This window comes from Anolis carolinensis, chromosome 1, assembly GCF_035594765.1.
Source record: "Anolis carolinensis isolate JA03-04 chromosome 1, rAnoCar3.1.pri, whole genome shotgun sequence".
NCBI lineage: Eukaryota > Metazoa > Chordata > Lepidosauria > Squamata > Dactyloidae > Anolis > Anolis carolinensis.
Window position 1 is genome coordinate 307,442,997 of NC_085841.1, and position 27,080 is coordinate 307,470,076.

At 40.3% G+C, this 27,080-nt stretch overlaps 1 protein-coding gene across 1 annotated transcript; it reads left to right on the forward strand.

Annotated features, from left to right (window-relative positions):
* Nucleotides 1-185: 185 nt before the first annotated feature.
* On the forward strand, nucleotides 186-25,719 carry slc39a9 (solute carrier family 39 member 9). The gene is made up of 7 exons (XM_016996426.2): nucleotides 186-715; nucleotides 5,699-5,807; nucleotides 15,482-15,679; nucleotides 16,523-16,591; nucleotides 19,274-19,359; nucleotides 21,689-21,823; nucleotides 22,364-25,719. The coding sequence occupies exons 1-7, from the start codon at nucleotides 620-622 to the stop codon at nucleotides 22,592-22,594; spliced, it is 924 nt and encodes a 307-aa protein (XP_016851915.2). The 5' UTR covers nucleotides 186-619; the 3' UTR covers nucleotides 22,595-25,719.
* The last annotated feature ends 1,361 nt before the right edge of the window (nucleotides 25,720-27,080 follow it).

The window sequence follows — 27,080 nt, forward strand, 5'->3', positions numbered from 1 at the left end:
CCTCGCGAGATCCCACTTCTGCGTCGACTTTTCCCCTGCGCGGGAGACGGAAGAGCCGCAACCAGAGCACTGTGCAACGTCGGCCATCTTTGTTCAGGGCGCCCGTGTCCTTAAGAATGTATAGCGGTGGGCGGGGCGGCGTTGACCTTCTTTTCCTTCGCCGCCATCTTAAAATTGGGCGGGAAAGAAAGGAGCGAATCCAGTGAGGCCTGCTCGCTCGTACGTCTCTCTTTCACCGCCAAGTGTTCCGGAAGTTAAGGAAAGGAAAAGGAAGTGAGGGAGAAGTTGCCACTTGGCCCTTTATGGCCGCTGCTGAGGCGGAGGAGGAGGACTCCACCTGCAATGGCGGCGGCGGGAAAGTGAGGGACAGGTAGTGCTGAGCCCGAGGCACTTCCTCCCTTCTCCTCCTCAGGAAGGTTGTGTGAGGGCCTTGGCGACCTTCCTGGGCGGGAGTCGAGGCCTGGCGTGCCTCTTCTCGAGAGAGGGGCCCCCAGACTCGAAGCAGGGTGCTGCCCGCCCTCCTGTCGCCCATCCCGGGTCCTTCGGGCCCATGAGGCCTCCCCTTCTGGAGCCGTGAAGGCCACTTCCTTGGAAAACTGTAACGTAAGAGGAGCCGGCCATGGACGACTTCTTGTCGATCAGCCTGCTGTCTCTAGCGATGCTTGTGGGCTGCTATGTGGCAGGCATCATCCCGTTAGCCGTAAACTTTTCCGAGGTAAGCAGGCCATCTCCTCTGTGCCCCGTCCTCCCTTTTCACGTCAGAGTGTTGAGAAGGAACTACATCTACACCAGGCATTGGGCCCTCCAGGTGTTTTGGACTTCAACTCCCACAATTCCTAACAACCTCAGGCCCTTTCGCTTAAACGGCTGAGGAGGAAAAGAAAGGGGCCTGAGGCTGTTAGGAATGAGGTTGCAGGGCCCACGTTTGCCCATGCCTGATGTATACTGTTGAGTCAGTGCACGCTGATACTATGTTCAACTTGGAGAAGAGAAGGCAACCAAAATGATCCGTGTCCAAGCTCCTTGAGGGAACTAAGGATGTTTAGTTTGGAGAGAAGAAGCTTGAGAGGGGACATGACAGCCATGTTTCAGTATATGAAAAGATGTGGTGGAGGCTCCTTCTTTGAAGGCTTTTAAACAGAGGCTGGATTAGAATGTGCCACCTACCTCCCCAATCTATCGGGAATGCTTTAAATGTGATTTTTTCTGCTTCTTGCCAAGGGGTTGGACTGGATGGCCCACAAGGTCTCTTCCAACTCTATGATTCTATGTCACATTGAGGTAGTGGCACACTTGATTTATGCTGCTCTGGAGACTAGGGGCCCTTCCACATCATCCTATAACCCAGGGCCTTCTACACAGTCATATAACCCAGAATATTATGGCAAAAAATCCACAATATCTGCTTTGAACTGGAATATCTGAGTCCATATTGCCATATATCCCAGTTCAAAGTAGATAATGTGGGATTTTATTCAGTTATGTGGAAAGGGTCCCCAGAATATTGAGGCAGAAAATCCCACAGTATCTGCTTTGAACTGGAATATCAGAGTCTGCATGGACATATATTCCGGTTCAAAGCAGATAATGTGGAAGGGGCCTAGGACACAGAGTAATGGATTCAAGCTGCAGGAAAAAAAGATTCCACCGGAACATTCAGAAGAACTTCCTGACAATAAGCACTGTTCAACAAAATATGAACATCTCTTGATGTGCCTCAGGCCCCTTCTACAGTGCTGTATCATCCAGATTATCAAATCAGATAATCCACATTATCTGTTCTGAACTGGATTATATGAGTCTACACTGCCATATACTCCAGTTCAAAGCAGATAATCTGGGTTTTATATGGCAATGTAGAAGGGTCTCAGAATGTGATAGGATCTCATCCAATTGGACTAGATGGCACTTGTGGACTTCTATCTCTATGATTTTATGAACTGCCATGCTGTGGAATCCTGGGAAATGTATTTTGTTAAGGCACCCACACTACAAAGGAAGCCAATGGCCTTGTGATAGTACAACTCCCAGGACTCCATAGCATTGAGCCATGACAGTTGAAGTGGAGTCGAACTGCATTAATTCTCCAGTCAAGATGCATTCCTAGTGGATGAAGTTTTGGTGGATGAGAGAGACATCCTTGTAACTGCAGGCTTCTTAAAAGGAGTAGGGAAACCAGTACGAGATCTTGAGGATAAGGAGTTTAGCAGATGTTCCGAAAGTCTACTGGGAGGGAGAAAACTGCACGTTCCAGTTAGTTCTGATTGGGTACAATTATTTGAGGCGTAAGATGATGTGGCAAAAGCTCAGGTTCTTTAAAAAGAAAGTCTTGAGTAATGTGGGTATTGTTTGGTGCTCATTATTTATTTAACTTTCATTAAATATATTCCTTTCTTTTGTTTAATCAGTATCAAATTGACATCAATTCAAACTGCATTTGTGATTCTTTGATTCTATTTTGCAAAAGAAGAAGAAAATAACTGAAAGCTCAAAGGCACTACTTAGGATTACTAATGTATGGCAGTAAGCACTTTCTGAGTAAAATCTTCTCAAAAGGTTTCTGGTTTGATGGGCAAAATGTGAAACTGCAAAATAAATATAGAATCATAGAATTGTAAAAGACCACCAGGGTCATCAGTCTAACTATCTGCCACGCAGACACTCACCATCAGAGTATTCCTGACATATGACCATCCAACCTCTTCTTTAAAACCTCCAGAGAAGGAGACTCCACCAGACTCCTAGGCAGCAGCATATTCCACTGCCAATGTCAAACAGCTGTTGCCATCAGGAAGTTTTTCCTAATGAATATTTTTTTTCCTGAATTTGAATCTATTGCTCCATTTTCTAGTTTCTAGAGTAGCAGAAAACAAACTTGCCCCCTCCTCAATGTGGCATCCTTTCAAATATTTAATCATGGCTGTCATGTCCCCTTCTTTTCTCCAAGATAAGCATACCCATCTCTCCCAGCTGCTTTTCGATCATTTTGGTTGTTTTTCTCTGGACACACTTTAACTTGTCAATATCCTTCTTGAATTGTAGTGTCCAGAACTAAACACAGTATTCCAGATCAGGTTTGACCAAAGCTGATTTGAGCAGGACTATGACTTGCTCAATTTCAACATTATACTTCTATAGATAAAGTCCGGAATAGCTTAAATTGATAGCTTGTCTATTGACATTATTGTGCATTTCAGATCTCATGTGTGGCAATTAGAAACCAACAGTTTTTCTGAATGTTTACAGAACATACCAGTTTTTGTGTATGAGATGTCTAAAATGTTAGCATGTTTTTAAAAAGAAAGCATGTGTGCTAAATGTGACTACAGGCAGTCCCCGAGTTACAAACATCCAACTTATAAATGGCTCACTGTTAATAATGGGGATGAGACAACAGGAAGTGAGAGAAATCTACCGCTTGGAAGGGAAATGTATTTATTTACTTAACTTACTTCACTTTTATACCGCTTTTCTCACCCCAGATGAGGGACTCAAAGCGGAAAATTAACTCCTGGAAGAGTTATCATGAAAGAAAGATGTCTGCACTAAAGCTTTCTCACCAATTCTTGTTTCCACAGCAAGCATTTTTTTTTCCAAAATCCAATTATCACATTGACAGAAACTGAGGTGAAATCTTCTGAACAAGGACATAGACAGAAAAGCATACACCAAGGGGTGTTATGCTTCCCAATGCTACCTAGGCTAATATACTTTTGGCTGGAGTTACACTGAAAAATGTACCTGTTGTGATTTACAAATTCAGCTTAAGAACAAGCCTATGGAACCTGTCTTGTTTGTAACTTTCACATACTTCAGTCTGTACATATGTACTCTGAAATCGGTCCTGTTGAGGTCAGTGGAGCTTCTAGGGAAGTATGGGATTGTACCAGAATAAGAACTCTAGGGAGCACTGTAGATTATTCTAATATGTATACTAATGGGTAAAAAGTAATATGCAACATGGAAATTATGCTGATTATAGGTGTGTGGGAAGTTTTCTCTCTCTCTGATATTTATGATGTTTACCAGATCCGTACAAATCATAGATCACAAACTTCCCAGCGTTCCTGATGTTATTATTTATTACTTATTACTTATACTTATAACTATTGGCCAGTCTGCCTGGGAGTTTATGGAAAGTGGAGATCAACAGCATGGGGGGATGGATTCCCCAGTCCTTGTATGCAAAAGCCTTGAAGGTGAACCACCATGAATATTTGGAAGTAATGATCAGAGAAAAAATAAATAAAATAGTGTTACATTTCCTGGATTTTAGTGTCTGCAACACCTTGGTAGTTCCAAATAACAAATAGCATTTCATTAGTTTTGTTATTTGTACATCTTATGCCGAGATATCAGGTGCTTTGTTAATAAATAGTTCTGTGTTGTGCAGAAAAGCATCTTCAGGTATGTTTCATAGCTACTGTGGTTCAATTTTAAGAAACTAAAATTACATGCTTTATTTCTGAAAGAATAATTTACAGAATGAAAGCTATGCATTCATGTAATCCTTTTTACACTGAAAATGTAAAATGTTAAAAATCAAGACCATGTATATCAGTAAAAACAGTTGTTAGTGAAGAAATAATTAAGCTCACTGATTGCAGTTATTAGTCTGCCAGAGATATGCTTGAGTAAAGCAGACTAAAACATATGCCCTGTTCGTGGCACTCGTTACAAATGGTTGGTAGGATTGGGACCAGGGGAGGTTTCAGAACAGTCCTACATAGAGTGTATCAGTGTGAACAGAATGTAAATAATGTGTGTTCCACCATGGGTCAGACATCTCAGGTTTTAAGAAAAACTCAATTAGGTATTGTCCTGGACTTTGCAGCTGCTTTATCTGTCCCTCAAAAAAATGGAAAATGGAGATACTCCATCAGACCTTGGTGCAAGTTCATCACATTCTGTCTGCAGTATTTAGGAGGTGTATTTTCAGACTTGATTTATGCCTATTTAGATCTGGAGGGAAATGGCCTCTGTGTGCTAGTGGGTGGTTTTTTTTATGTATGCAGAGTTTATTTTTAATTATGAATGTTTAATACTTCAGTGTTAATACTCTGAACTGTTTTTCATTCCATTTCAAATTTAAGTAAACAATTGTCCCCTCATGTCAGCTTTTCAGACTGGCTATGGTGAAATCATGAGACAGAGTCCAACCTTCCTCTGTACCGGCATAGGCCAAGTATGCCTATCAAGATGTTGTTAGAGTGTATCTCTCAGCTTTCCTCATCATGGGCCATGTTGGTTAAGTTTAATAGGTTTTGTAATCCTGCTAGCAAGATTTGCCTATCTTTTTCCCTAGCTTGTAAGGCAGGGGGCAGAGCTTGTTTCTGTAATTGCACAGAACTTCAGAATGCTGCGTAGATAGATTTGTAAGCCCCTCTTCAGCTCCAAGGTAGAGAAGACAGTTGGAGGTAGTTCTTTTGAGAGTGGGTGAAGTAGCAAGCACTTTCTTTCTTACTCTGGAAGTGAAGGTTACTCAGGCACTTAAAGTGATTTGCATCCAAACAAGCCACTGCTCCCCTCCCTTGACTCTAAGCAGTTTCCCAGATTGCTAATTAAAAATCAGCAACAACATTCCAAGTTCAGCTACTATTGATTTCTCATGTGCATCTGAAAAATCAACATTTTCTCAGATGTTGAATTTGTGAAGAATTTGCTTCCTATAAACTAACAATCTGAATTTTACTTGCAGGAAAGACTAAAGTTGGTGACTGTTCTTGGTGCAGGGCTCCTTTGTGGAACTGCTTTGGCTGTCATTGTGCCTGAAGGTGTACATGCACTTTATGAAGATGTTTTGGAGGGTAAGAGACCAAAAATATTGTTCTGCTTAAAAGTATTCTGCATAATTGAAGATGACATTTTTCTCATATATCAAGTACCTGCACCTATGGCACACATCCTTGCATGTTTGGTTACCTTCACTTCAAATTGTGTTTGTCACAATCTATTTTGAATTTCAACATATGTTTGACAATTGTTATCTTTGTATTAATTTGTATTAATTTAAAGATCAGGGCCAGGATCTAGAGAGCCATGAAATTGTGTCTTGAATCCATGGGGATTTCTATTTGCTATCCTTAAATAGCTCTTATGGTCTTCTGACTTGTGGGGAGGCTTTGAATTACAGATTATGATGTGCTCTAGCAATTTAATAATGATACATAACAATTCTACATGGCTCTTTCTCAGACTTTTATTCCATCTATTTTCTAAGCAAGCCCCCATTTTCCCCACCCAGGGACTCTGTGAGGTGAATTAGGCTGTAGGAAATCTAGGTCTATGACTTAGTATAGTAACAATCATAGCTTTCATAAATATTAATGGAATTCTGTGAGCTGATCCCATGCAGGGTATATGTAATAATTATTTGATGATATTGTGCAAGAGCAGCTGATAGTATTGGTATACCTCAGCATCCTGTGGAATTCGGCTTTCTCCATTTCCCTTAGAGTTTTAATAGAAAATGGTTAGGGAAAGTCTGAAGATTTTTCTGAAATTGGCAATCATGGCATCAGTGGACACTTAACTCCTTAGTCTTTTTCTTGCCATTAGAAGTAGTAGTAGTAGTACAAAATATTCAAAATAAACGGTGTACTTAATATACTAATACATATGGTACAGCTGTACTTCTGATGTGTCAGGGGTAGTATATTAATTTTCAGTGTTTTATTCAGACCATAACTGAATAAATTATTAATAAATAAATAAATTATTGTTTAACAACCTGTTGCCATCTTTGGAATGGGTGCTGTTTTATACTGGTCTATACATATATTAAATTTGCAACCAGGGCATTGTAAATGGGTGCATTGTGTTATGCTCATTGATCTGCCAACGTTTTTAGCTGAGAGAAATTAAATGTGCTCTTTTGGCCTTGATAGTTTGAGTGCTTTTTGCTTTCAAGTGTGGAAATAATGTCCTTGGCTGGGGTACTTGTCATCACTCTCCAAAGCTGCTTTGCCGTTCTTACAGCTACAGTAGAGTCTCTGTTATGGTTGAGCCTTCTGGCTCTGATACTGGGAGACGAGGTCGTAAGACTCCTCGAGAGTCAGACTCTCTTGAGGAGCGCGAAAGGAAACGGCTCCAGGACTTATTTGCAGAACCAACAGACGAAGACTCCTTTGAGGGTTTTACCGAGGGAATGGAGGAAGAGATGGTTAGCTCAGAGGAGGATGACATGGAGTGGACTCGTGTGAGGGAGGATTTGGGTGTCACCGGCAATGATAGCATGGGAGGCGACTGGCGGGTTGCAGGATCGGACCCGTGGACGGGCTGGAGGGATGGAACGGGATCCACAGCTGGGGATGCTGTGGGGCGTAGTCAAAGGTGTTTTAGCTCTGATGAGGATGATGATGATGAGGCACCTGGAATTAGGATAGCAGCTGACAGCGATGAGGATTTATGAACTGGCATAAAATGGGGTCTAGAATCAATGGCTAATTGCGTTGGGCAAGGTAATCTGGACGAACGCTTGGGCTCTTGTTGGGGAACTTCCTGAAGACGGGTGTGATTCGTTTGCTGAATACGTAAGTTACCAAGGACACTGGGCATAGACGGCGGGAGGAACTGTGTGGGCTTTTTCTGTGCAACTTGTGTTTAATCTTGATAGCTTGGACCTCCGTCGTCTTTTTGACGGACATTAATTGCCTACTCTGGATTGACGCTGGACTGACTGATTGACTTCGACCTCGGACTATCCCTTCTGTGGCTATCGGTGGAACTTGTGAACTAAAGACGTCTGTACCTGGCTTTCGACCTCGGACCGGATTGGGACCCTGCTGACCGTTGCTACCCTGATTGATGTGCCTGGACCCGGATTTCGCTTGTTGCACGGAGGAGTAACAACCTTAGTTACTCAATTGTAGCTTTTGAGTAGCAGAGAGGAATCTGCTGCCAATTATTTGTGTTACATTGAATCTTTGTTTATCAACTTTTGTTTGTTTAAATTGCCAGGCTGAAGTAAGCATCTTTGATTTAACCCGGATTAAACTCCTGTTTAATCCGGTTTATCTTTTGAACCGTTTTAAGTACCAGCGGAGTCTTTTTTTGTATCTTTTCACATTGAAGGCAAGTGTTTGCCTAGTCCTTTGTTTCTTACGGGCATTTTTTAGTTCTGTAACTTTAATAAACTGTGTTGAACTTTATTTGGTGGCGTTCTGTATTTGACAGATTGCCCAACGCCCCACAAAAAAGTTTTTCTAGTTAGGTATTAACGTCAAGAAGACGATGGAGGAGCTTAAGGCCCGTTTTGACCAGCTGCAGGCTGCGTTTTACGCTGCACAAGCAGCACAGCCAGCTAAAGGACATGTAATGACTCCTGAACGTTTTGATGGGTCTCGAAACAAATTGCCCACTTTTTTGGCGCAAATTGAACTTTATTTTTCTCAGATTAGCGCACAAGCTTTTCCTACGGACACCAGCAAGGTGGCATTTATTTTGAGTCTATTGACCGGTCCTGCGGGACAATGGGCCACTAATTTGATTTTGGGAAATGACCCAGTCAAGGACAATTTAAATGATTTCAAGAAATTATTATCTGACACTTTTGGGGATCCCCTCCGTATGGAGAATGCTAGCTGGGCTCTTTATCGGTTAAAACAGGGAAAGGGGTCTGTTTTGGACTATTTAAATAAGTTTAACTCTTTTCGTCATCAACTAGATTGGGGGGAGAACGCGTTTATGCTTTTGCTTATTGCTGGCTTGAATGATTATCTCCAGGATGAATTGGCGCGTTTAGAGCCGGCAGAAGACTGGGACGCTTTGGTGGCTAAGGTTTTGCGTTTGGACGCCCGGTTCGAATCTCGCAAACAGTCTAGGGCAATGTATGCGCCATCTGTATCTGCGCCTAGGGCACCTGTGGCAAAGGGGGAGGCGCCTATGGAACTTGGGGTGTTTAGAAAATTGTCAACGGCAGAAAAAGACCGTAGAAGGCAATTGGGATTGTGTTTATATTGCAGGACTGCTGGGCATTTTGCTAGGAATTGTAATGTTAAGCCTTCTCAGCTTTCGGGAAAAGGTCAGCCCTAGTGCGACATGAGTCCAACGCATTAGGGCTTATAAAGCAGTCACTTGAGGGGAAGATACATGTTTTTGTACCCATTTCCTTATCTGTTTGGGGAAAAGAACTTGCTTCTACTCTGGCACTGCTGGACTCAGGGGCTACGGTCTCGTATGTGGATGTTGGGTTTGCGAGGAAGCATGGGCTTCCTACAGTACGTAAAGCATGCGATATATGGGTGGAAGGAGCGGACGGGAAACTACTGGAGTCTGGGGTGGTTAATCGTGAGACCTCAGAAATAACGTGGGAGGTACAAGGAGTAACTGGAAAGTTTGTATGGGACATTACACGGTTACCAAGATACAATGTAATCCTGGGAATGGATTGGCTAACTTTAGTAAATCCTCAAGTGGATTGGGTGAAGCGTACTATAGCTTTTAAAAGGCAGGAATGTTTTGCTTTAAATCCTTCTCAGATTGACATGGAGGGAGTGCCTGCTGAATATAGGGAATTTCAAGATGTGTTTTGTAAGAAGGAAGCGGATAAGTTGCCGCCTCATAGACCATACGATTGTGCGATTAGATTAATAGAGGGCGCTAAGTTACCAGCAGGAAGGTTGTACGCTTTAACGGTACCAGAAAGACAAGCCTTGAGGGAGTTTCTTGACGAGAACCTAGCTAAAGGGTTTATTCGCCCATCTAGCTCTCCAACTGCTGCACCTGTGTTCTTTGTAGCTAAAAAGACAGGGGAGCTTAGACTAGTATGTGACTATCGGGTTCTTAACAAGCACACCATTCGTGATAGATACCCGCTACCTTTGATTTCGGAATTACTATCGAGAGTGCAAGGGGCTAAGATCTTTACCAAGCTTGACCTATGGGGGGCGTATAACTTGATTAGAATACGAGAAGGTGATGAATGGAAGACGGCATTTAACACGTGTTTCGGATGTCACGAGTTCCGTGTGATGCCTTTCGGATTATGCAATGCACCTGCTGTCTTTCAAAGATTCATAAATGATGTATTTAGGGATTTAATTGATCAATTTATGGTGGTTTATTTGGACGATATATTAATTTTCTCTAAGGATGAAATGGAACACCAGCAGCATGTGAAGCAGGTATTACAACGTCTACGGGGTAATGGGCTTTTTGCTAAGGCTTCCAAATGTGTATTCCACGTGTCTGAAGTTGAGTTCCTGGGACATGTAGTTTCGGGAAAGGAACTAAAAATGGACCCGCACAAAGTTGACGCGGTCAACTCGTGGCAAGAACTCAAGTCTAAAAAAGATGTACAGCGATTCTTGGGGTTTGCTAATTACTATCGAGAGTTTATCCCAAACTTTGCCAAACTCACTGTACCTTTAACGCAACTCTTGCGTAAAAAGCAACCGTTTGTGTGGGGACGGGAGGCTCACGATGCCTTTCTTCAGTTGAAGTCTAGTTTCCAGGCTGATAATATACTAATCCATCCAGACATTGATAGACCGTTCATAGTAGAAGCAGACGCTTCTAGTTATGCGTTGGGGGCTGTATTATCTCAAAGGGATTCATCAGGGACTTTGCGTCCCTGTGGATTTTACTCCAGACAATTAACACCTTTCGAACAAAACTACACCATCTGGGAAAAAGAATTGTTGGCTATCAAGGTGGCTTTTGAGGTGTGGCGGCACTGGTTAGAGGGCGCACGTCATCAAATTATGGTCAGATCTGACCACAAGAATTTAGAACATTTACAAACTGCCAAGAAATTGAATCAACGTCAGATTCGATGGGCCTTGTTTTTCTCTAGGTTCAACTTTAAGGTTCAGTTTGTGGAAGGGAAGGTAAACTTGCGGGCGGATGCATTATCTCGTAAGCCTGAGTTTAAAACTTGCGAGCAGACAGTGTGTCAGACAATTTTGCCTACTGCCTCTTTATGCGTGGTAGAAAACGAGGCTGGTTTACACGCTCAAATTCTAGAGGCTCAGAAGGACGATAACTGGACTCAAGAGCAACTCATGTTACTTTCGGTAGGGACTCGTACTGTGCTGCCTCATTTACAAGATCAGGAGGGGGTATTGGTACGTAATGGACAGGTTTATGTGCCGGCGGGTGCACTCCGGTTGGAAGTCATTAGGGCACATCATGATGAACCGATGGCAGGTTTAAGACTGTACAACTCATTACCAGAAACTATTGGTGGCCTAAAATGCGACAGGACATTCTCCGTTTTTGTGATAGCTGCGCAGTATGTCAGCAGAGTAAGACGCCTGTCGGGCGCCCTAGGGGATTATTATCTTCCTTGCCTGTTCCTGAGAGACCATGGCAGATTATTTCCATGGATTTCATTTCTGACTTGCCTAGGTCTGGGGGTTATACATGTATTTGGGTGGTGGTGGATCTATTTTCTAAAATGGCTCATTTTATACCATGTTCAACAATTCCAGCGGCTCCTACATTAGCTTTACTATTTACCAAGCACATTTTCCGGTTGCATGGGGCTCCTGAGGTTATTATCTCTGACAGAGCTCCTCAATTTGTGTCTCGTTTTTGGAGGCATTTCCATGAGTGTTTGGGAACCAAATTGAATGTCTCCTCTGCTTTTCATCCACAAACGGATGGTCAATCTGAGAGAGTTAATGGGTTGTTGGAGCAGTACTTACGTTGTTTCTGTCTAGAACAACCAAGTGCTTGGGTAAAATGGTTGTCGGTGGCTGAATTCGCCTATAATAACGCTGTACATACGTCTAGTCAACACACACCATTTGAATTAACTTATGGCTTCCATCCGCGGGGAGGGGTGGCGCCGTCAACCAATGTGGTTTCCTCTGATCCGGTGTACCGTTCCTCTGAAATGGCTGCCTTACATGATGTTGCTCGTCGGTTGTTATTAGAAGCTAAGGCAGCGCAGAAGACTCAAGCCGACTGCCATAGACAAGCCGGGGAGGAGTTGGAGGAAGGGGATCTGGTTTGGTTATCCTCTAAATATATTAAACATGCTGGGGGAAAGTTTGCGCCACGGTATTTGGGACCTTTTTCTATTGCTAAAAAGATTTCTTCTGTGGCATTTAGATTGCGCTTGCCATCTTCTTTTAAGATCCACCCTGTCTTTCACCGTTCTTTATTGAAGTTAGATACTTCTGGGCGCCGTAACACTGTAGCCGAGGAGATCACTGCTGTGTCTCCACCTTTGGAGGAGGAGGCCTTTGTGAGAGGGGATAGTGTTATGGTTGAGCCTTCTGGCTCCGATACTGGGAGACGAGGTCGTAAGACTCCTCGAGAGTCAGACTCTCTTGAGGAGCGTGAAAGGAAACGGCTCCGGGACTTATTTGCAGAACCAACAGACGAAGACTCCTTTGAGGGTTTTACCGAGGGAATGGAGGAAGAGATGGTTAGCTCAGAGGAGGATGACATGGAGTGGACTCGTGTGAGGGAGGATTTGGGTGTCACCGGCAATGATAGCATGGGCGGCGACTGGCGGGTTGCAGGATCGGACCCGTGGACGGGCTGGAGGGATGGAACGGGATCCACAGCTGGGGATGCTGTGGGGCGTAGTCAAAGGTGTTTTAGCTCTGATGAGGATGATGATGATGAGGCACCTGGAATTAGGATAGCAGCTGACAGCGATGAGGAGTTATGAACTGGCATAAAATGGGGTCTAGAATCAATGGCTAATTGCGTTGGGCAAGGTAATCTGGACGAACGCTTGGGCTCTTGTTGGGGAACTTCCTGAAGACGGGTGTGATTCGTTTGCTGAATACGTAAGTTACCAAGGACACTGGGCATAGACGGCGGGAGGAACTGTGTGGGCTTTTTCTGTGCAACTTGTGTTTAATCTTGATAGCTTGGACCTCCGTCGTCTTTTTGACGGACATTAATTGCCTACTCTGGATTGACGCTGGACTGACTGACTTCGACCTCGGACTATCCCTTCTGTGGCTATCGGTGGAACTTGTGAACTAAAGACGTCTGTACCTGGCTTTCGACCTCGGACCGGATTGGGGCCCTGCTGACTGTTGCTACCCTGATTGATGTGCCTGGACCCGGATTTCGCTCGTTGCACGGAGGAGTAACAACCTTAGTTACTCAATTGTAGCTTTTGAGTAGCAGAGAGGAATCTGCTGCCAATTATTTGTGTTACATTGAATCTTTGTTTATCAACTTTTGTTTGTTTAAATTGCCAGGCTGAAGTAAGCATCTTTGATTTAACCCGGATTAAACTCCTGTTTAATCCGGTTTATCTTTTGAACCGTTTTTAGTACCAGCGGAGTCTTTTTTTGTATCTTTTCACATTGAAGGCAAGTGTTTGCCTAGTCCTTTGTTTCTTACGGGCATTTTTTAGTTCTGTAACTTTAATAAACTGTGTTGAACTTTATTTGGTGGCGTTCTGTCTTTGACAGTCTCACTAATCCAAGCCTCGCTTATCCAAGCCTCTGGATAATCCAAGCCATTTTTGTAGTCAATGTTTCCAATATATCGTGATATTTTGCTGCTAAATTCGTAAATACAGTAATTACAACATAACATTACTGTGTATTGAACTACTTTTTCTATCAAATTTGTTGTATAACATGAAGTTTTGGTGCTTAATTTGTAAAATCATAACCTAATTTGATGTTTAATAGGCTTTTCCTTGATCAGTCCTTATAATCCAAGATATTCGCTTATCCAAGCTTCTGCCGGCCTGTTTAGCTTGGATAAGTGAGACTCTACTGTATCTTGTATTTATATTTTATATTTGATGATGTAGTGTGCATATATAGCACATATTTCAGAACAATTAATACATACGTGGGGAAAAATCTAAGTCGCACCCAGACAGATGATGTGTAATGGGACTTGTTCTCTTAAACCAGTGGTTCTCAACCTGGGGTCCCCAGATGTTTTTGGCTTTCAACTCCCAGAAATCCTAACAGCTGGTAAACTGGCTGGGACTTCTGGGAGTTGTAGGCCAAAAACATCTGGGGACCCTAGGTTGAAGACCACTGTCTTAAACAATATTTTGTGATATGATAAAAGCTTGACATAAAGCAAACAACCATTTTGGTTAACTGATAAATTATTATTTTACTGACCCAGTAAGTAAAGTGTGGATAAAGGTTGGAGCTATCTATTGCTGAGGAAGAAATATATAAAGTGCACACCACTGATACCTTAACCTGCTATCATCTTTGTTAAGTGTTCATTTCTTCTCCTTTTTTATTCCATTTTACTAGCAAAGTTTGTGACAAAATGATTAGTGCACAGAGCTATGAGCCAACAGATATGGTCTTGTTGTAGTATACCTAGGGAGCAATACTGTTGCACTTCCTGATGTGTAAAGAAAACCATGCATTTATATTGATGGTCACTCTGAAGCAGCTCCTAGAGAAAAGTGGCATGGTCCTGCAATTCCTCGGTTTTGGAAACTAGAGCAAGTGTTTAGGGACTTATGGGGCAACATTTCTTGGCTCATACTACAGTGCTAGTTTTGAAAAGGGAAAGATAGGGCATGTCAGCACTTACCCTACTTAGCTTGCTCCCTTATGAAAAGCATCAGAGGTAATGTGTTTTTTTTAAATGGTAACTAAAATGGATGTACTATATTATTTAGGTTCAATTGGAAATAGATCATAATTGAGAATAGACTACTCACTGCAGAGGGCACGGAAATTGAACATGGCTGTGCCCAGTATCTAGGACAGAATGTCATATCTGAAGAAGCCTTTTAGCACTAGTAGGAGCTGTAATACATACTGCCAGATGTAGAAATTCAGTGAAAGGTTCTGGCTGTTCCATTAAGGACCTTGGAGACCCATCATCCATTTTCCGTGAAATGCTTGTTGCTGATATCTATAAGTTCTAGATTCCTACAGAAACCACATGTGACACACATTGTGTACTTGCCCTATCTGCCAAGCTCTTTTTTGCATTTGCTTGAATGTTGGAGATTAATGAACATATTTATGTTTACAATAAGGCATGTGTGCTGGTAATAACTAATATAACTATTAAAATCCTGTTTCCTTATACACTATGTAATAAATTGTATTCTGAAGTATTCCATGAGTCAAAAACTGAAAATACATATTTCAAATTAGCACGTTTTTGGCAGATAGAAGCTGCTACCATGTGGCTGCTAATAGAAGAGTGATCTTTGTTTTTTATTAAGTTGCATTTAATAATAATAATAATAAATTTTATTTGTTACTTGACTCTTCCCATGGCTTGGGGTAGAATATAGTTAAAACAGAGATATATAAAATACAATACAATTGAAATAAGTCTATAAAAATACATAGAACAAAAATTAAAACACCAATACTAATAACATGTAACGTTAAAATTCATAGTTTCAGATTCACTCCAGCATAATTTAAAATTATGCCAGAGTTTCTTTTGACTGTAAAATTGCCTGGGATAATGGTCTGTTGATAATTAAAATATTCTCACAATATAGCACTCAAGTCTCTGCGATTATAACTCCCAATTTATTTATTTATTTTGTTTCATTTAGCAAAGCATCACCCAGCCAGTGAGACTCAAAAGATGGTTGAATCTGAGAAAGCAGTCGAGGTACCAGAAGTGCATGTCCATGACCACAGTCATGACCATGAGAGATTACATGCCTATATTGGTGTTTCCCTCGTCCTTGGTTTTGTCTTTATGCTTCTGGTGGATCAAATTGGAAGTTCTCATGTCCACACTGCAGACGGTGAGTTTAATCTTTCTTGACAGGCAAAGCAAGTGATACCGTAAAGGAAGAATGAGTGAATCTGGTAGTCTTCAGGCACCTGAAGCCTCAGTAAAAGCAAGCCATTTAGTTAGCCAAAATAAAAATACTTATTACTTAGAATGCTACGTTAGTTTATATACATGTATAATATACATGGGCAGTGTGTATACCAATGCTTCATTAGATTAAATTTTCTTTGAGAGTTCTTTGACAAGTTTAAGTATGGTTTCTTAAGACAGAACAAGATTATTTCCTACTAAATCAAAATGTTAAAGCTCTTAAATAAAGTTTTCTCAGAAGTCTTGTATGTCCTGTAAAACAAACTAAATGTTACACTGAAAGGATTTTAAAGGAGATTTCGTCTTCAAAGATTTTGTAAAATTCAGTGGTGGTCTCTCAGTGCATAGAATCTATGAGTATTTTCCCCTTAAAACCTTAAAATAAATATAGCATTTTAGATTGTTACTGTTAAATCATACAGTGAACAGTATGACAATTTGGTTTCTACAAGTATTGGGTAAGTCCAAAATTAACTAAAGCTCAGGGATCTGTGAAAATCCTATTGGTGGTGATAGCTGAGATATAATATCTTGTGAAATAAGGGAGAGAGTAATAAGAAATGCAAGCACTCTAAAAAAAGAAAACATATTAATTGGTTTACCTCCCTAGTTCAAAAGACTTAAGAATCTGAAAGTGGTGAAAAATACATTGTAGCTTAGTTTAGTTTAAAGTTTGTGCATAAACACCTGTAATATTTTTCTTTTAGGGTTCTCTACATGTTTGTTCATCACTTATTTGGTTAAGATTTCTTAATTATTTCAGACCCAGAAGCAGCAAGGTCGGGCAATTCCAAAATCACTACCACACTGGGACTAGTTGTTCATGCTGCAGGTAAAACTGTTGTTTGTTGTTCTTTTGGAATAAAGTCAAGGTGTTCTAGTATTGTTTGCATACGTGGGTTAAAATTAAGTTTGCTTGGCAGGATGTGATATTAACAATTGACATTGTTAGCCAGAAAAGAATGTTTTGTGACATGATTGCCAGACCTCCCAAGTTTACTGATTATATTCTTATATGGGATAAAGAGAGATGGAGAAAAAGACTGGCATAAACCTCAGATATGTACTTAATGATTATTTATATCTCTATGCTTGAAGAGTTCTTCTGAAGTATGAAACACCCACAGTAGCAAGGAATTCCATATTTATTTTGGACCCAGAGGAGCCCCATAATGGGGCTCTGGGTGGAAGTTTTAATTATAATATTATTATAATTTTATTTCTTACCTGCCTCTCCTTGTGGCTTGAGGCGGGTCACAGCAGAGTCAAAACACACAAACATTGCAAAAATTCTATAAACACACATATTAAAATGTAGTTCTATAAAATATACATATTTAAAAGTATTTCTATAAAATACATATTAAATACATAGGACAGAGTTTAAAACACAGGACACAAGTTTAAAATTTATGTTTAAAACCTGCTGGGTAAGTCTGCCAGAAGTATTAGGTCTTTAGATGGGTTATAAATTCTGAAGCTCATTTAGGTGTCAGAGCTCTTCCAGCAAGTCGTTCCAGTCTTGGAGTGGCCTCTTGGTGATGGTCACCAGTCGAGTTCTGGCAGGCTAGATTAGCAGTCCACCAGAGAACCTAAGTGTTTGAGATGGATTGTATGGGGGAATTGTATGGGTGATCCTGTAGGTAACCTGGACCCAAACTATGTAGGGTTTTAAAGGTCAAAACCAACACCTTGTACTATGCCCAGAAACTAATTGGCAGCCAATGGAGTGACTTTAGGATAGATGTAATATGCTCACTCCTGAATGTTCCCGTAATTAATCTGGCTGCTGTAGTTTGAACCAGTTGAAGTTTCTGAACTTGGTACAAGATAGTCCAATATAAAGCACATTGCAAAAGTCCAATCTTGAGGTTACCATGCAGTACCATCATTTGGTCCTCCAAATCTAGGAAGGGGCAAAACTGACGTATCAGTTTAAGCTGGCAATAAGCACTCCTGACCATCGCATCTACCTGGGCTGACATTTGGAGAGATTGATACAGGAGCACTCCCAAGCTGTGGACACAGTCTTTCAGGAGTAGTGTAACTAATCCCAGAACTGGTTGACAGACCTCCATCCCCAGGTTAAGACCCTTGATGACGAGCACCTCTGTTTTGTCTGGATTCAGTTTCAATTTGCTTTTTCTCATCCAGCCATTACTAGAGAAGACACACTGTCCTTAGCTGAGGCCGTTTTTGAAGGCATGGAGAAATATATTTGGGTGACGTCAGCATACTGATAACACCTGGCCCCATGCCTACTGATGAGCTCTGCGTCAGACTCACTGTCAACTCGAAGCATTTACTACCACAATGGCTGTGACAGGGATGAGGCAAACTTTGGCTCTCCAGAGAGTGGACAGCAACTCCTGTTGTGATGGAGGCTAATAGAGAATTGGTGTATGAGTGGGCTTACAAATAAAAGACCTTCCCTATAAATAAACTGTAGTACAGTTTAACAGCAGCAGCATAACCTAGCAGTAGTGGCCAGAAAGCGACCAAATGAACAAATACACACAGACCATGTTAATATGTATTTCACTTCCCCTGGAGGCTTTTTCTTGTAACAAAAATAACACTCTTGAAATATTTACAAAACACGGTTCCTTCCAACACAAACAAAGTTCATTAAACTCAACTGGGCATAATCCAATGCCTTATCTTCACCTACTCGATCCAATGCTTTATCTTCTATCCATGGTAACTCAAACTACAAACAAACCAAACAGTACCAGCTACACCAAACACAGCAGCTCACTCCTTCATTCTTTTTCACTTTCTTGGCGCACTCTCTCTCTTGCTCTCTCTCTTGCTCTCTCTCTCTCTCTCTCTCTCGAACTCCACAAGCACACCTGCTTATAACAACCTACTAGTTTAGCTGAGTCAGTGCACTATTTTACCTCTTACAGTGCCTGTATATCATTTTTGTAATTAAAAATACACTGTTAATTTTTCAATATCTTTGACAGTAATGTGTTCACACAACATATTCCAGGCCACAAGTTGCTTAACTTAGATTCAATTCTGATTTACTTGCTTGGAAGTTGAGAAATGGGGTCCTGCAGGAGAGAGGAACTATTTTTAAGCCCTCAAAAGTCTACACCTTCCCTACAAATGCACACTTGAGTTTTACAGAAAGGAAGCCCTGGTCTATTTCATCTGAAAGGGAACAGCAAATATGACAGACTTCTAACTAGGCAACAGTTTTAAGGAAAGACATGAAATCTGACATGCTTTAAACCAGTGAAGGAGTAAAACAGAATTGTGCATATTGCCACTCAAAAGAATGTTGTGTCAATTTATGATTCCAAACTGTAGTTATAGATGTCCCCTCAATGCTGTTCTTTATAGGAACAAAATAATTTTTCCAAGGAAAGGACATTTTTAAGTTTCAAGAAAAAAAATAGTGTAATTAGACTTGTTTCTTTGTGTTAACTACTTTCAGCCAATCTTTGATATACTTATGGGTTTACTCCTGTGTGGCTTGTTTTCTTTTCTCCCTCCCCTCATTAAGCTGATGGTGTTGCCTTGGGTGCAGCTGCTTCCACATCTCAGACCAGTGTCCAGCTAATAGTGTTTGTTGCAATTATGTTACATAAGGTACGTTTTGAGTGTGAATTCTTTATGTGTTCTGCCCATATATGAATGGTGTTCATTGTTGGAAGTCATGGAACTGAATTACTGGCAGAAAGTGTTTTTCAAGAACGGTGCGTTTTAAGGCAGCCATCCATTTTATATTATATGTGGCATTTAATTTTTGCCATCATGTAAGACCGCTCTGGGTCCCCCTGGGGGAGAAGAGCAGCATATAAATTGAATAAATAAATAAATAAATAAATAAAATTTCCTCCAGCAGATGTATAGGATACTTCATCAACAGTAGTGAAGGTATGCATTCCAATATATGAGAATTTCTGCTAACCCAATTATTTAATGTATACACTGTATGTGCAGAAAGCACACAACAGTGCTTCCCTCTTGCAGTTATGTTCACACAGAAGTTGTTGTGTATTCTATATGTAACTCTTTAATGCATAAATCCCACTGCTACACTAATAGATATTCTGTGTTGTTGGACCATTATCATCCTGGAGAAAGAACTGCTTTTATAGTGGGCTCTCCATATTCATAGGTTCTGGATCCAGGGATTCAATCAACCAACCCTGAATTCACTAAAGTGTTTCTCCTGGCAGAAATGGGGAGAAAGTGACTTCTGATTCCCCCATTTCATCCTTCAAAAATATGTTCCAAAGGGTTGGGGTAGGGGAATCACTTGGGAAGTGGTGCTGGGGCTGCATAAGAAAATGGGATTGCTGATTCCCATGGCAGATGGAAGTGCTGCATCCAAGCCAAAGATTTATGTGAATAGGGTTGTTATGTGCCTTGAAGTCATTTCTGACTTATGGCATCCCTAAAGCAAACCTATCATAGAATTTTCTTGGTAGGATTTTGTTCAGAGTGGGTTTGCCATTGCCTTTCTCTGAGGCTGAGAGAGTGTGACTTGCCAAAGATCACCCAGAGGGTTTCCATGCCTGAGTAGCCATTCAAACCCTTTTTTTCCAGTGTCATAGTCAAACACTCAAATATACCATGTTTTTGCTTTAGGTGCCATAAGTATATTAAAACTCATGTCAGTCAAGGAAACTGACCAATTGATAGATTGCAGACAGGGGTATGCTTTCATAAAATGTGTAATTCTTTAACACAGGTTATGAAGGTGATAGCTTGTGGTGGTTTCCATGAACGTTTGACTTTTAAATGATCTTGGGTGATTCGCTGTAGCCTTAATGCCTAAAGGACTTCAAACTTCAAATGTACTGTGTTTTTGACTGCCATATTGTGGAGTGAAACAACAGCTACAATCTTTTTGCTTCTGGGGAACTCAAGAGCAGAAGGACCTCTAGCTTATTGCTAGTTAGGCATAATGGTAGACTGGATAACCTCTTTGGCTGACTTGACAAGGCAATTTTAATCTACCTATGCACATATGATAATTAAGATTTACTGTTACCTGTAAGTGCCAGCTCTCATTTGCATCAAGAGGCATAAATGGATATGATTCAAAAGCAACAATAGTATTGGAGCTCAGAATGTTGTTGCTATTCAATATATTTTTAATTTGAGAAAAACTTGATTTGGTTAATATTTCAAATGAAAGAGGAAAATATCCATAAGACCTGAGGGAAAATGTTGGCAACTAGTTTCTGAAACATGGGATATTGAAATACATAAGAACTTTAAAGCAGGTCAACCCATCTCTGTCCTTCCCCAGACACTTCTATTTTCACAGTGTATCTCACTTAACTGCCTTTTCCCTTCAGATCAGTAGTAGTCTTCTGAGGAGAAGTGCTGCGTTAGTTAATTTTGATAGCACAGGAGAAAAAATAGGCAATTTCAAACAGATGGCTGCTTTGTGTGTACAAATTCTTCTAATTTGCAGGGAAAGAGAACAGATTTTCATAGTAGAGCATTTGGAGGGAGTGGATCAGTAAACTTATACAGAAAATATCTTCATAATTTATTTCTTAATTAAAAAATAAAATTCAAATATGAAGACCTTATTCGTGCTTAAATCATGATTTCCTGCTACAGGTATTTAAACATTTTAATAACATTTGCCATTATTGATAAAAAGGAAAGGGATCTCTCAGTGTAAAATTTTTCCCTCTTTAGAAGCTATAACAAATGAAAACAGAATTGGAGTAGGCTTTAACTTGCTAAAAACTATTCAGCTTTGGTATTCTAGTGCTTACACAAATAGCAGCTTCAGTTGTTGAATCTGCAAATTGTTTAAGGTATATGTTGTGTTGCAGGTATACTGCCATAAGCATAGGAGAAAAGTGGAGCAGGGAGCTACAGCAGTATCATTTGAGCTACCTTAACATTCAGTTTCGCTGTAGAGAAATTGTGATTCCATCTTGTTTTATAGGCACCAGCTGCCTTTGGCCTTGTCTCTTTCCTCATGCATGCTGGTCTTGAACGAAATCGAATCAGGAAGCATTTGCTGGTTTTTGCACTAGCAGCACCTGTCTTGTCAATGGTAACCTACCTGGGACTAAGCAAGGTAAACGAGTTTTCACATTGACCTATTCAAAAGGATTAACAGCTGGGGTTGTGGCAGATATTGAATTGCTTAGTCTGTATTGTTCAGTTTTACCCATGAAATTCTATTTTGCATTGTCAAATGCTTGTCAAAAATGTTTGACAGTGGTTTGACCCTTTTCATTGGTGTGAAAATGTTGCAATAACATCATTGGAGTGTGTTTTAACTTTGCCTTTATGTATGTATCAGTTTTAACCTAATTTTATCTCAAGATTTTGTTTTTATGTTCGAGGCACTGTATAAGTGCCGTTTGTAAGCTGCCTTGAGTCCCCCTCGAGGTAGAGAAAGGCGGGATATAAATAAAGTAAATAAATAAATCTGCTTCTCAGTGACTGAAAGCATTTCTGAGCAGGCAGTTATATTGATCATCTACTGAAGACACTGAATTTGTGCATTCAGTAGAATAAGTGATTTAAATATAGTATTAAAGAAGAAATACCTTTGTTAAAGAGGAATCATCTTTGTATTATTCTCTTCCTTTCTTACCTTTCCATATCACAGAGCAGCAAACAAGCACTTTCAGAAGTGAATGCAACTGGAGTTGCCATGCTCTTCTCTGCTGGAACTTTTCTGTATGTTGCCACAGTTCATGTTCTCCCAGAAGTGGGCGGAATAGGACATAGCCACAAGCCTGAATCTGCTGGAGGAAAAGGACTCAGCCGCCTGGAGGTGGCAGCATTGGTTCTGGGCTGCCTGATCCCACTCATTTTGTCCATTGGACACCAGCATTAAAGGTCCAGAATCCAGTTGTATTCTCAATCCGATGTGAGCAGCATTCAGGTGGCAGCTGCTCTTTTATCTTTGTCTCTCTTATCCATTTAACCATCCCATCTATTTTAAGGAGTTGGAGAGAAGCATGATATGAGAGGATGCTGCGAAAAATACCAATATAGCAGGACAGATGGATATACATTCTGTATAACTTCCCTTTTTTGAAGACATTTATTAAGACTTCGTTTGGGAAGAACTCAATTCCTCATTGTGAAATCATAATCCAAGCATTTCCGTATGCTGGCAGATTTGCAACTGACATTAAACTCTGCCTTCAGCGATGTGGGACTACTTCTTTTCACTTGGTGGCAATGGCATGAACTCTCTTAAGAGGATGCATCCAGAAAATAAATGTTTGTGGAATGAAGTCCTAGGCAAGATTTTGTATGTGTTTAAAAGCTTGATAGGAACCTTGCATTGGGGATTGCTAGAAAGCACATTGTGGTGTTTCTCAGTGTAACAATCTATACAGCAGAATGCGGGAGCCACATAGACCTGAAGTTTAGGTTGTTCTGATCTCTAAGGACCCAGTGTCCATTGAAACAGGCACTGTACTAATTCATTTATGACGGGTTATTTTATAAAATACAATAAGGGAAAATAGGCTAGGAAGAATGAAGGACCCTGAAAGCATCAACCTCTGCAGAAGCAAAGCTCATGATAACTAATGTTATCCCAAGCAAGAAACATTTTAATTTATTTTCAGCCTGTTTAAATTGAGCCACTTTCTGAATTATTTCAGTTAACTCTTAAGTGTAAATGCAATTCTGGAATGCAGTGCCAATCACTGGTGCCTTTCCATGTAAGATCTGTTGCCTATCGGCTATTATTCTGTTGCATTATGAAAGAAATTGTTGTAAAAGCAATGGACAGTAACCTTAAAGGATTTGAAAGTATGCATAGATTCTTGGCATACATTTTAATGAGTTTTCAATCTTCTATCCCATTGCCAAAAATTCTTCAATTAATAATTACAATTTCAGTGTTTCCAAATAAGATAAAAAGTGGATGGACTCATTTCTGTAGTACTAGTTATTCCATATTATAGGTCTCTTTCCCCTCTTTTGTTTCCTTAACGTATGTGGCCCACATAATTTGGATCTCTTGGTAACATCCTGGCAAATTAACAGAGAAACACGTTGTGATTTTCCATGAGGGACTTACTTTTTCTCAGTAGGTCACCTCTGCTTGCTGACTTAGTTTGTGCAGCCGCAATAATCAAGATCAGGATTTCCCTAATTTTTTTTAATTGGCACAGAATAATATGCATATACATGTGTTGTGAAGGCTAATTATAAATTGAATCTGTAATTGGTTTTAGATGGCTAAACCAGCACATCAGGAAAACTCAGTTCAGAAGTGGGTCTACCAGAAGCTGGGATAAACTGCATTTGGTGTCTTTTGATTCTTTAAATATGTGCCTGGAGTGAAAGGAATATAGGAATTGTCAAAGAGGCAATAAGCTGTATCAGATGGCAAATTTGATTTATCTATGGGCCTGCTTTACAGGGTTTTTACTAATACTAACTTTTGAAAGGCATAATGAGTATAAGATACTATATCACAAAATTGCTCAATTTCACAAAAAGCAACTGTTTTATCTGATGTGTGAACAAAAATGGCTTACATGTGCATCAGACCTGTCTACTTGGTTTAAAGTAAAGTGGGCATCGAAAGTGAACTAAAGGTGGCCACTGGTTCATAGTAGTGGACAAAATAACAAGCTGAGTAGCAAAATGGAAAGTTCCGGGCGAAGAACAGATTCAAACAGAACATCCAATGCTGTATAAAACCCATTGGCATAAAAGATGCGATGAAAGTTTCAGTTTCCTGGGATTTTACTATTTGAGAGTACTCCTTGGATTACTGTTTTGGGTAGAAGCTGCCTCTACTGAATCACATATTTATGAAAACAACTTCTGCCTATTCTAGCTACTTGCCTCACTAGTTTTGGGCTTGGTACCTTTGATTTTTTTTTAATGTAAATGTATTGTTTGCATAACGTGCGAAGCCTAGGAGAGCTAAAACATGAGGAAATATAACAAAGGCTTGTGCGGCTACAATCTTAATTACAGTGTAGTGGCAAGGATGCCTTGTTAAACAGATTTTAGAGTACAACAATTATCTAGTGGCAAGAACAGATTCCTTAAGATTATGAAAGACACGGTCTTACAAAGCACCAGGTGTTTAGTCTCTTCTCGCTGTTAGAATCTTAAGATACATTCTTGTTGAGGAGTTTTCTATGCCCACCCAAAGAATTAGCACTTGAAATCAAGCCTTTTTCTAGTCTAATTCTAGTCTTATTAGCCACAATATGCATTCTAGTGTAAGCTTCACATTAGTCTGCTGGGAACTATGAACTATGGGAAGGGATGATTTATTTACAGCCTCATAAATTTATGTTTCTACTCATTGAATCAGTGGTGACATGGGCTAATGGTGGAAATCAGTTTAGAATTAAGCTGTATCTTTGTGCAACATTGTTTTCAATCATTTCACAGAATATGCCATTCTTAAAGGTCTGAATTAAAGTTTAGTTTATAATACCTGTAAGGAGGTGATAATGCACATGTCAAAGGGAGTGTAGAACTGGCAAACATGGGAAAATGCTTTTTGAAATTTCTTGAATGGCAGAACATTTCCTTGCTTATTAGGTAAGGTGCAAACTGTCTTTTCAGGTCCATTCATTGATAGCTAGTTGCATTCTTCATAGCCAGCTATATTGGAATGGGAAAACTTGAACTTGTGTATTGTGCTGCTGTATTACACTCATTGTGATGAACCACAGGAGACTTGGGATACCCTTTACATTGGCATTCAGAAGTGGAGTATTCATTTCAAAAAGAGACAAGTTATTCTGTGCTTCAGTTATGTCTCTGAACAGCTGTGACTTGCAGTTACAGTCCTCCCTGGACATAGCTGTATACCAGATTTTGTGCACTAAAGTGTAATTTTAATGTATTTTCCAGATCATTCGTTACACACAAAATCATTCCATGGATGGCTGCCTTATTTTTAATTTTTTTCACTCTAATTGTGAACGGTTTAAAAATGTTTTTATTATATTAAAATTTTTATTAGCTGGATTGCTGGAAGGAATTGGCCTCATTTCTTTTCAATGGTTGTGCTCAAAATATTCAGTTATTTGTTTGTAGTTCCTATGGAGAAGGGAGCTTTTTATTTGCATTCATTATTTTGATACAGAGAACAGCGTTTTCTTTTCTCCAGAATATAAATCTTACAACTTTACGACTGTCCCAAATTATTTATTTCGGGAATTTCTATGCCGTCTTTCTCCTGGCAGACCCAAGGCAGCTCACAACAACTTTAAAATATACAATGTAACAAAACCATTGATTCAAAAAACCCAAAGAGTAATATAAATTCTCCATAGCATCATCCATCTTATAGACAAGTTAAATTGAAATCCTTCTAAAATTCCCATATCTGGGTATGGTGGGGTGTCCATCTCAGCTGTTTCCCTATGGGCATATTCAAGGCAGGTGAAGTTCTCAATGGTTGCCCTTGTTGGGGACATGGGTGGGGGGAATAATAGGAAAATGGGGGGAAAGGTTTTCCTCCTTCAACCACCCTCCACCCCATAAGTGGAACAGTCCTCTCTCTAGCATCCCTGGTGATCTCTGCCCAAATAATGGAACAGTACCCCCCCCCCCCCAAAAAAAAAAAACAGCAAAAAGGCTGCTAAACATAGGCTTTGGCAAGTTTAAATTTGGGGCATTGGGACTAAGGGAAAAAATGAGGAGCAATTCCAGGTTTTTCTCTGAGCTAGTAAGTAAATATTAGGAGTGTGCACATGGTTTTGAGTGTTATCCTAAAGTATGCAGCAGTATGGAGAGGTGGTAGTTGGTTTATTGTATAGCAGTGCCATAGAAAATGCTGGTCACTGAACCATTGACTCTTGGTAAGTTCCAAGAAAATAAAAGAAGAAATTTACCCACTGGTTATTAATTTAGAGCTGGTACTTGGCAGATTGGAAAACAGTGCCCTGTTCTCTTACATCAAATAGCTCAAGAAGCACTGCAGCACAGTATTCTTGGCATAGTGGTTGGTTTTTTTTCTGCTGATGTCACTGTCACTGTCATTGGAAGCAGAAGGAGCACTGAAGGAGCATGAATCAGGTCTTCCAGTTATATGGAGTCCTCTTAACCAGATAGTTCACTGGCAGGGTGACCTTTTGTAGGCTTTTCACATTTATGGCTCCATTTTGATCATCTATATTTGATCAAAGGACATTTCCAGCTTTCCCATCTACTACTTTCTGCTCTTTTAAAATTTAACAACCTTGTGGGTTGAATCAGTTTAATCAGCAGTGGCACCCGTGCAAATGGTAGCTGAGCAGTTCATTACTTTCTCCCACTTCATAGGCCTGAGCTGGAAATTAATTTGGACTAAAAATCTGCAGCCCATGATATGGGGCAGTGTGTTT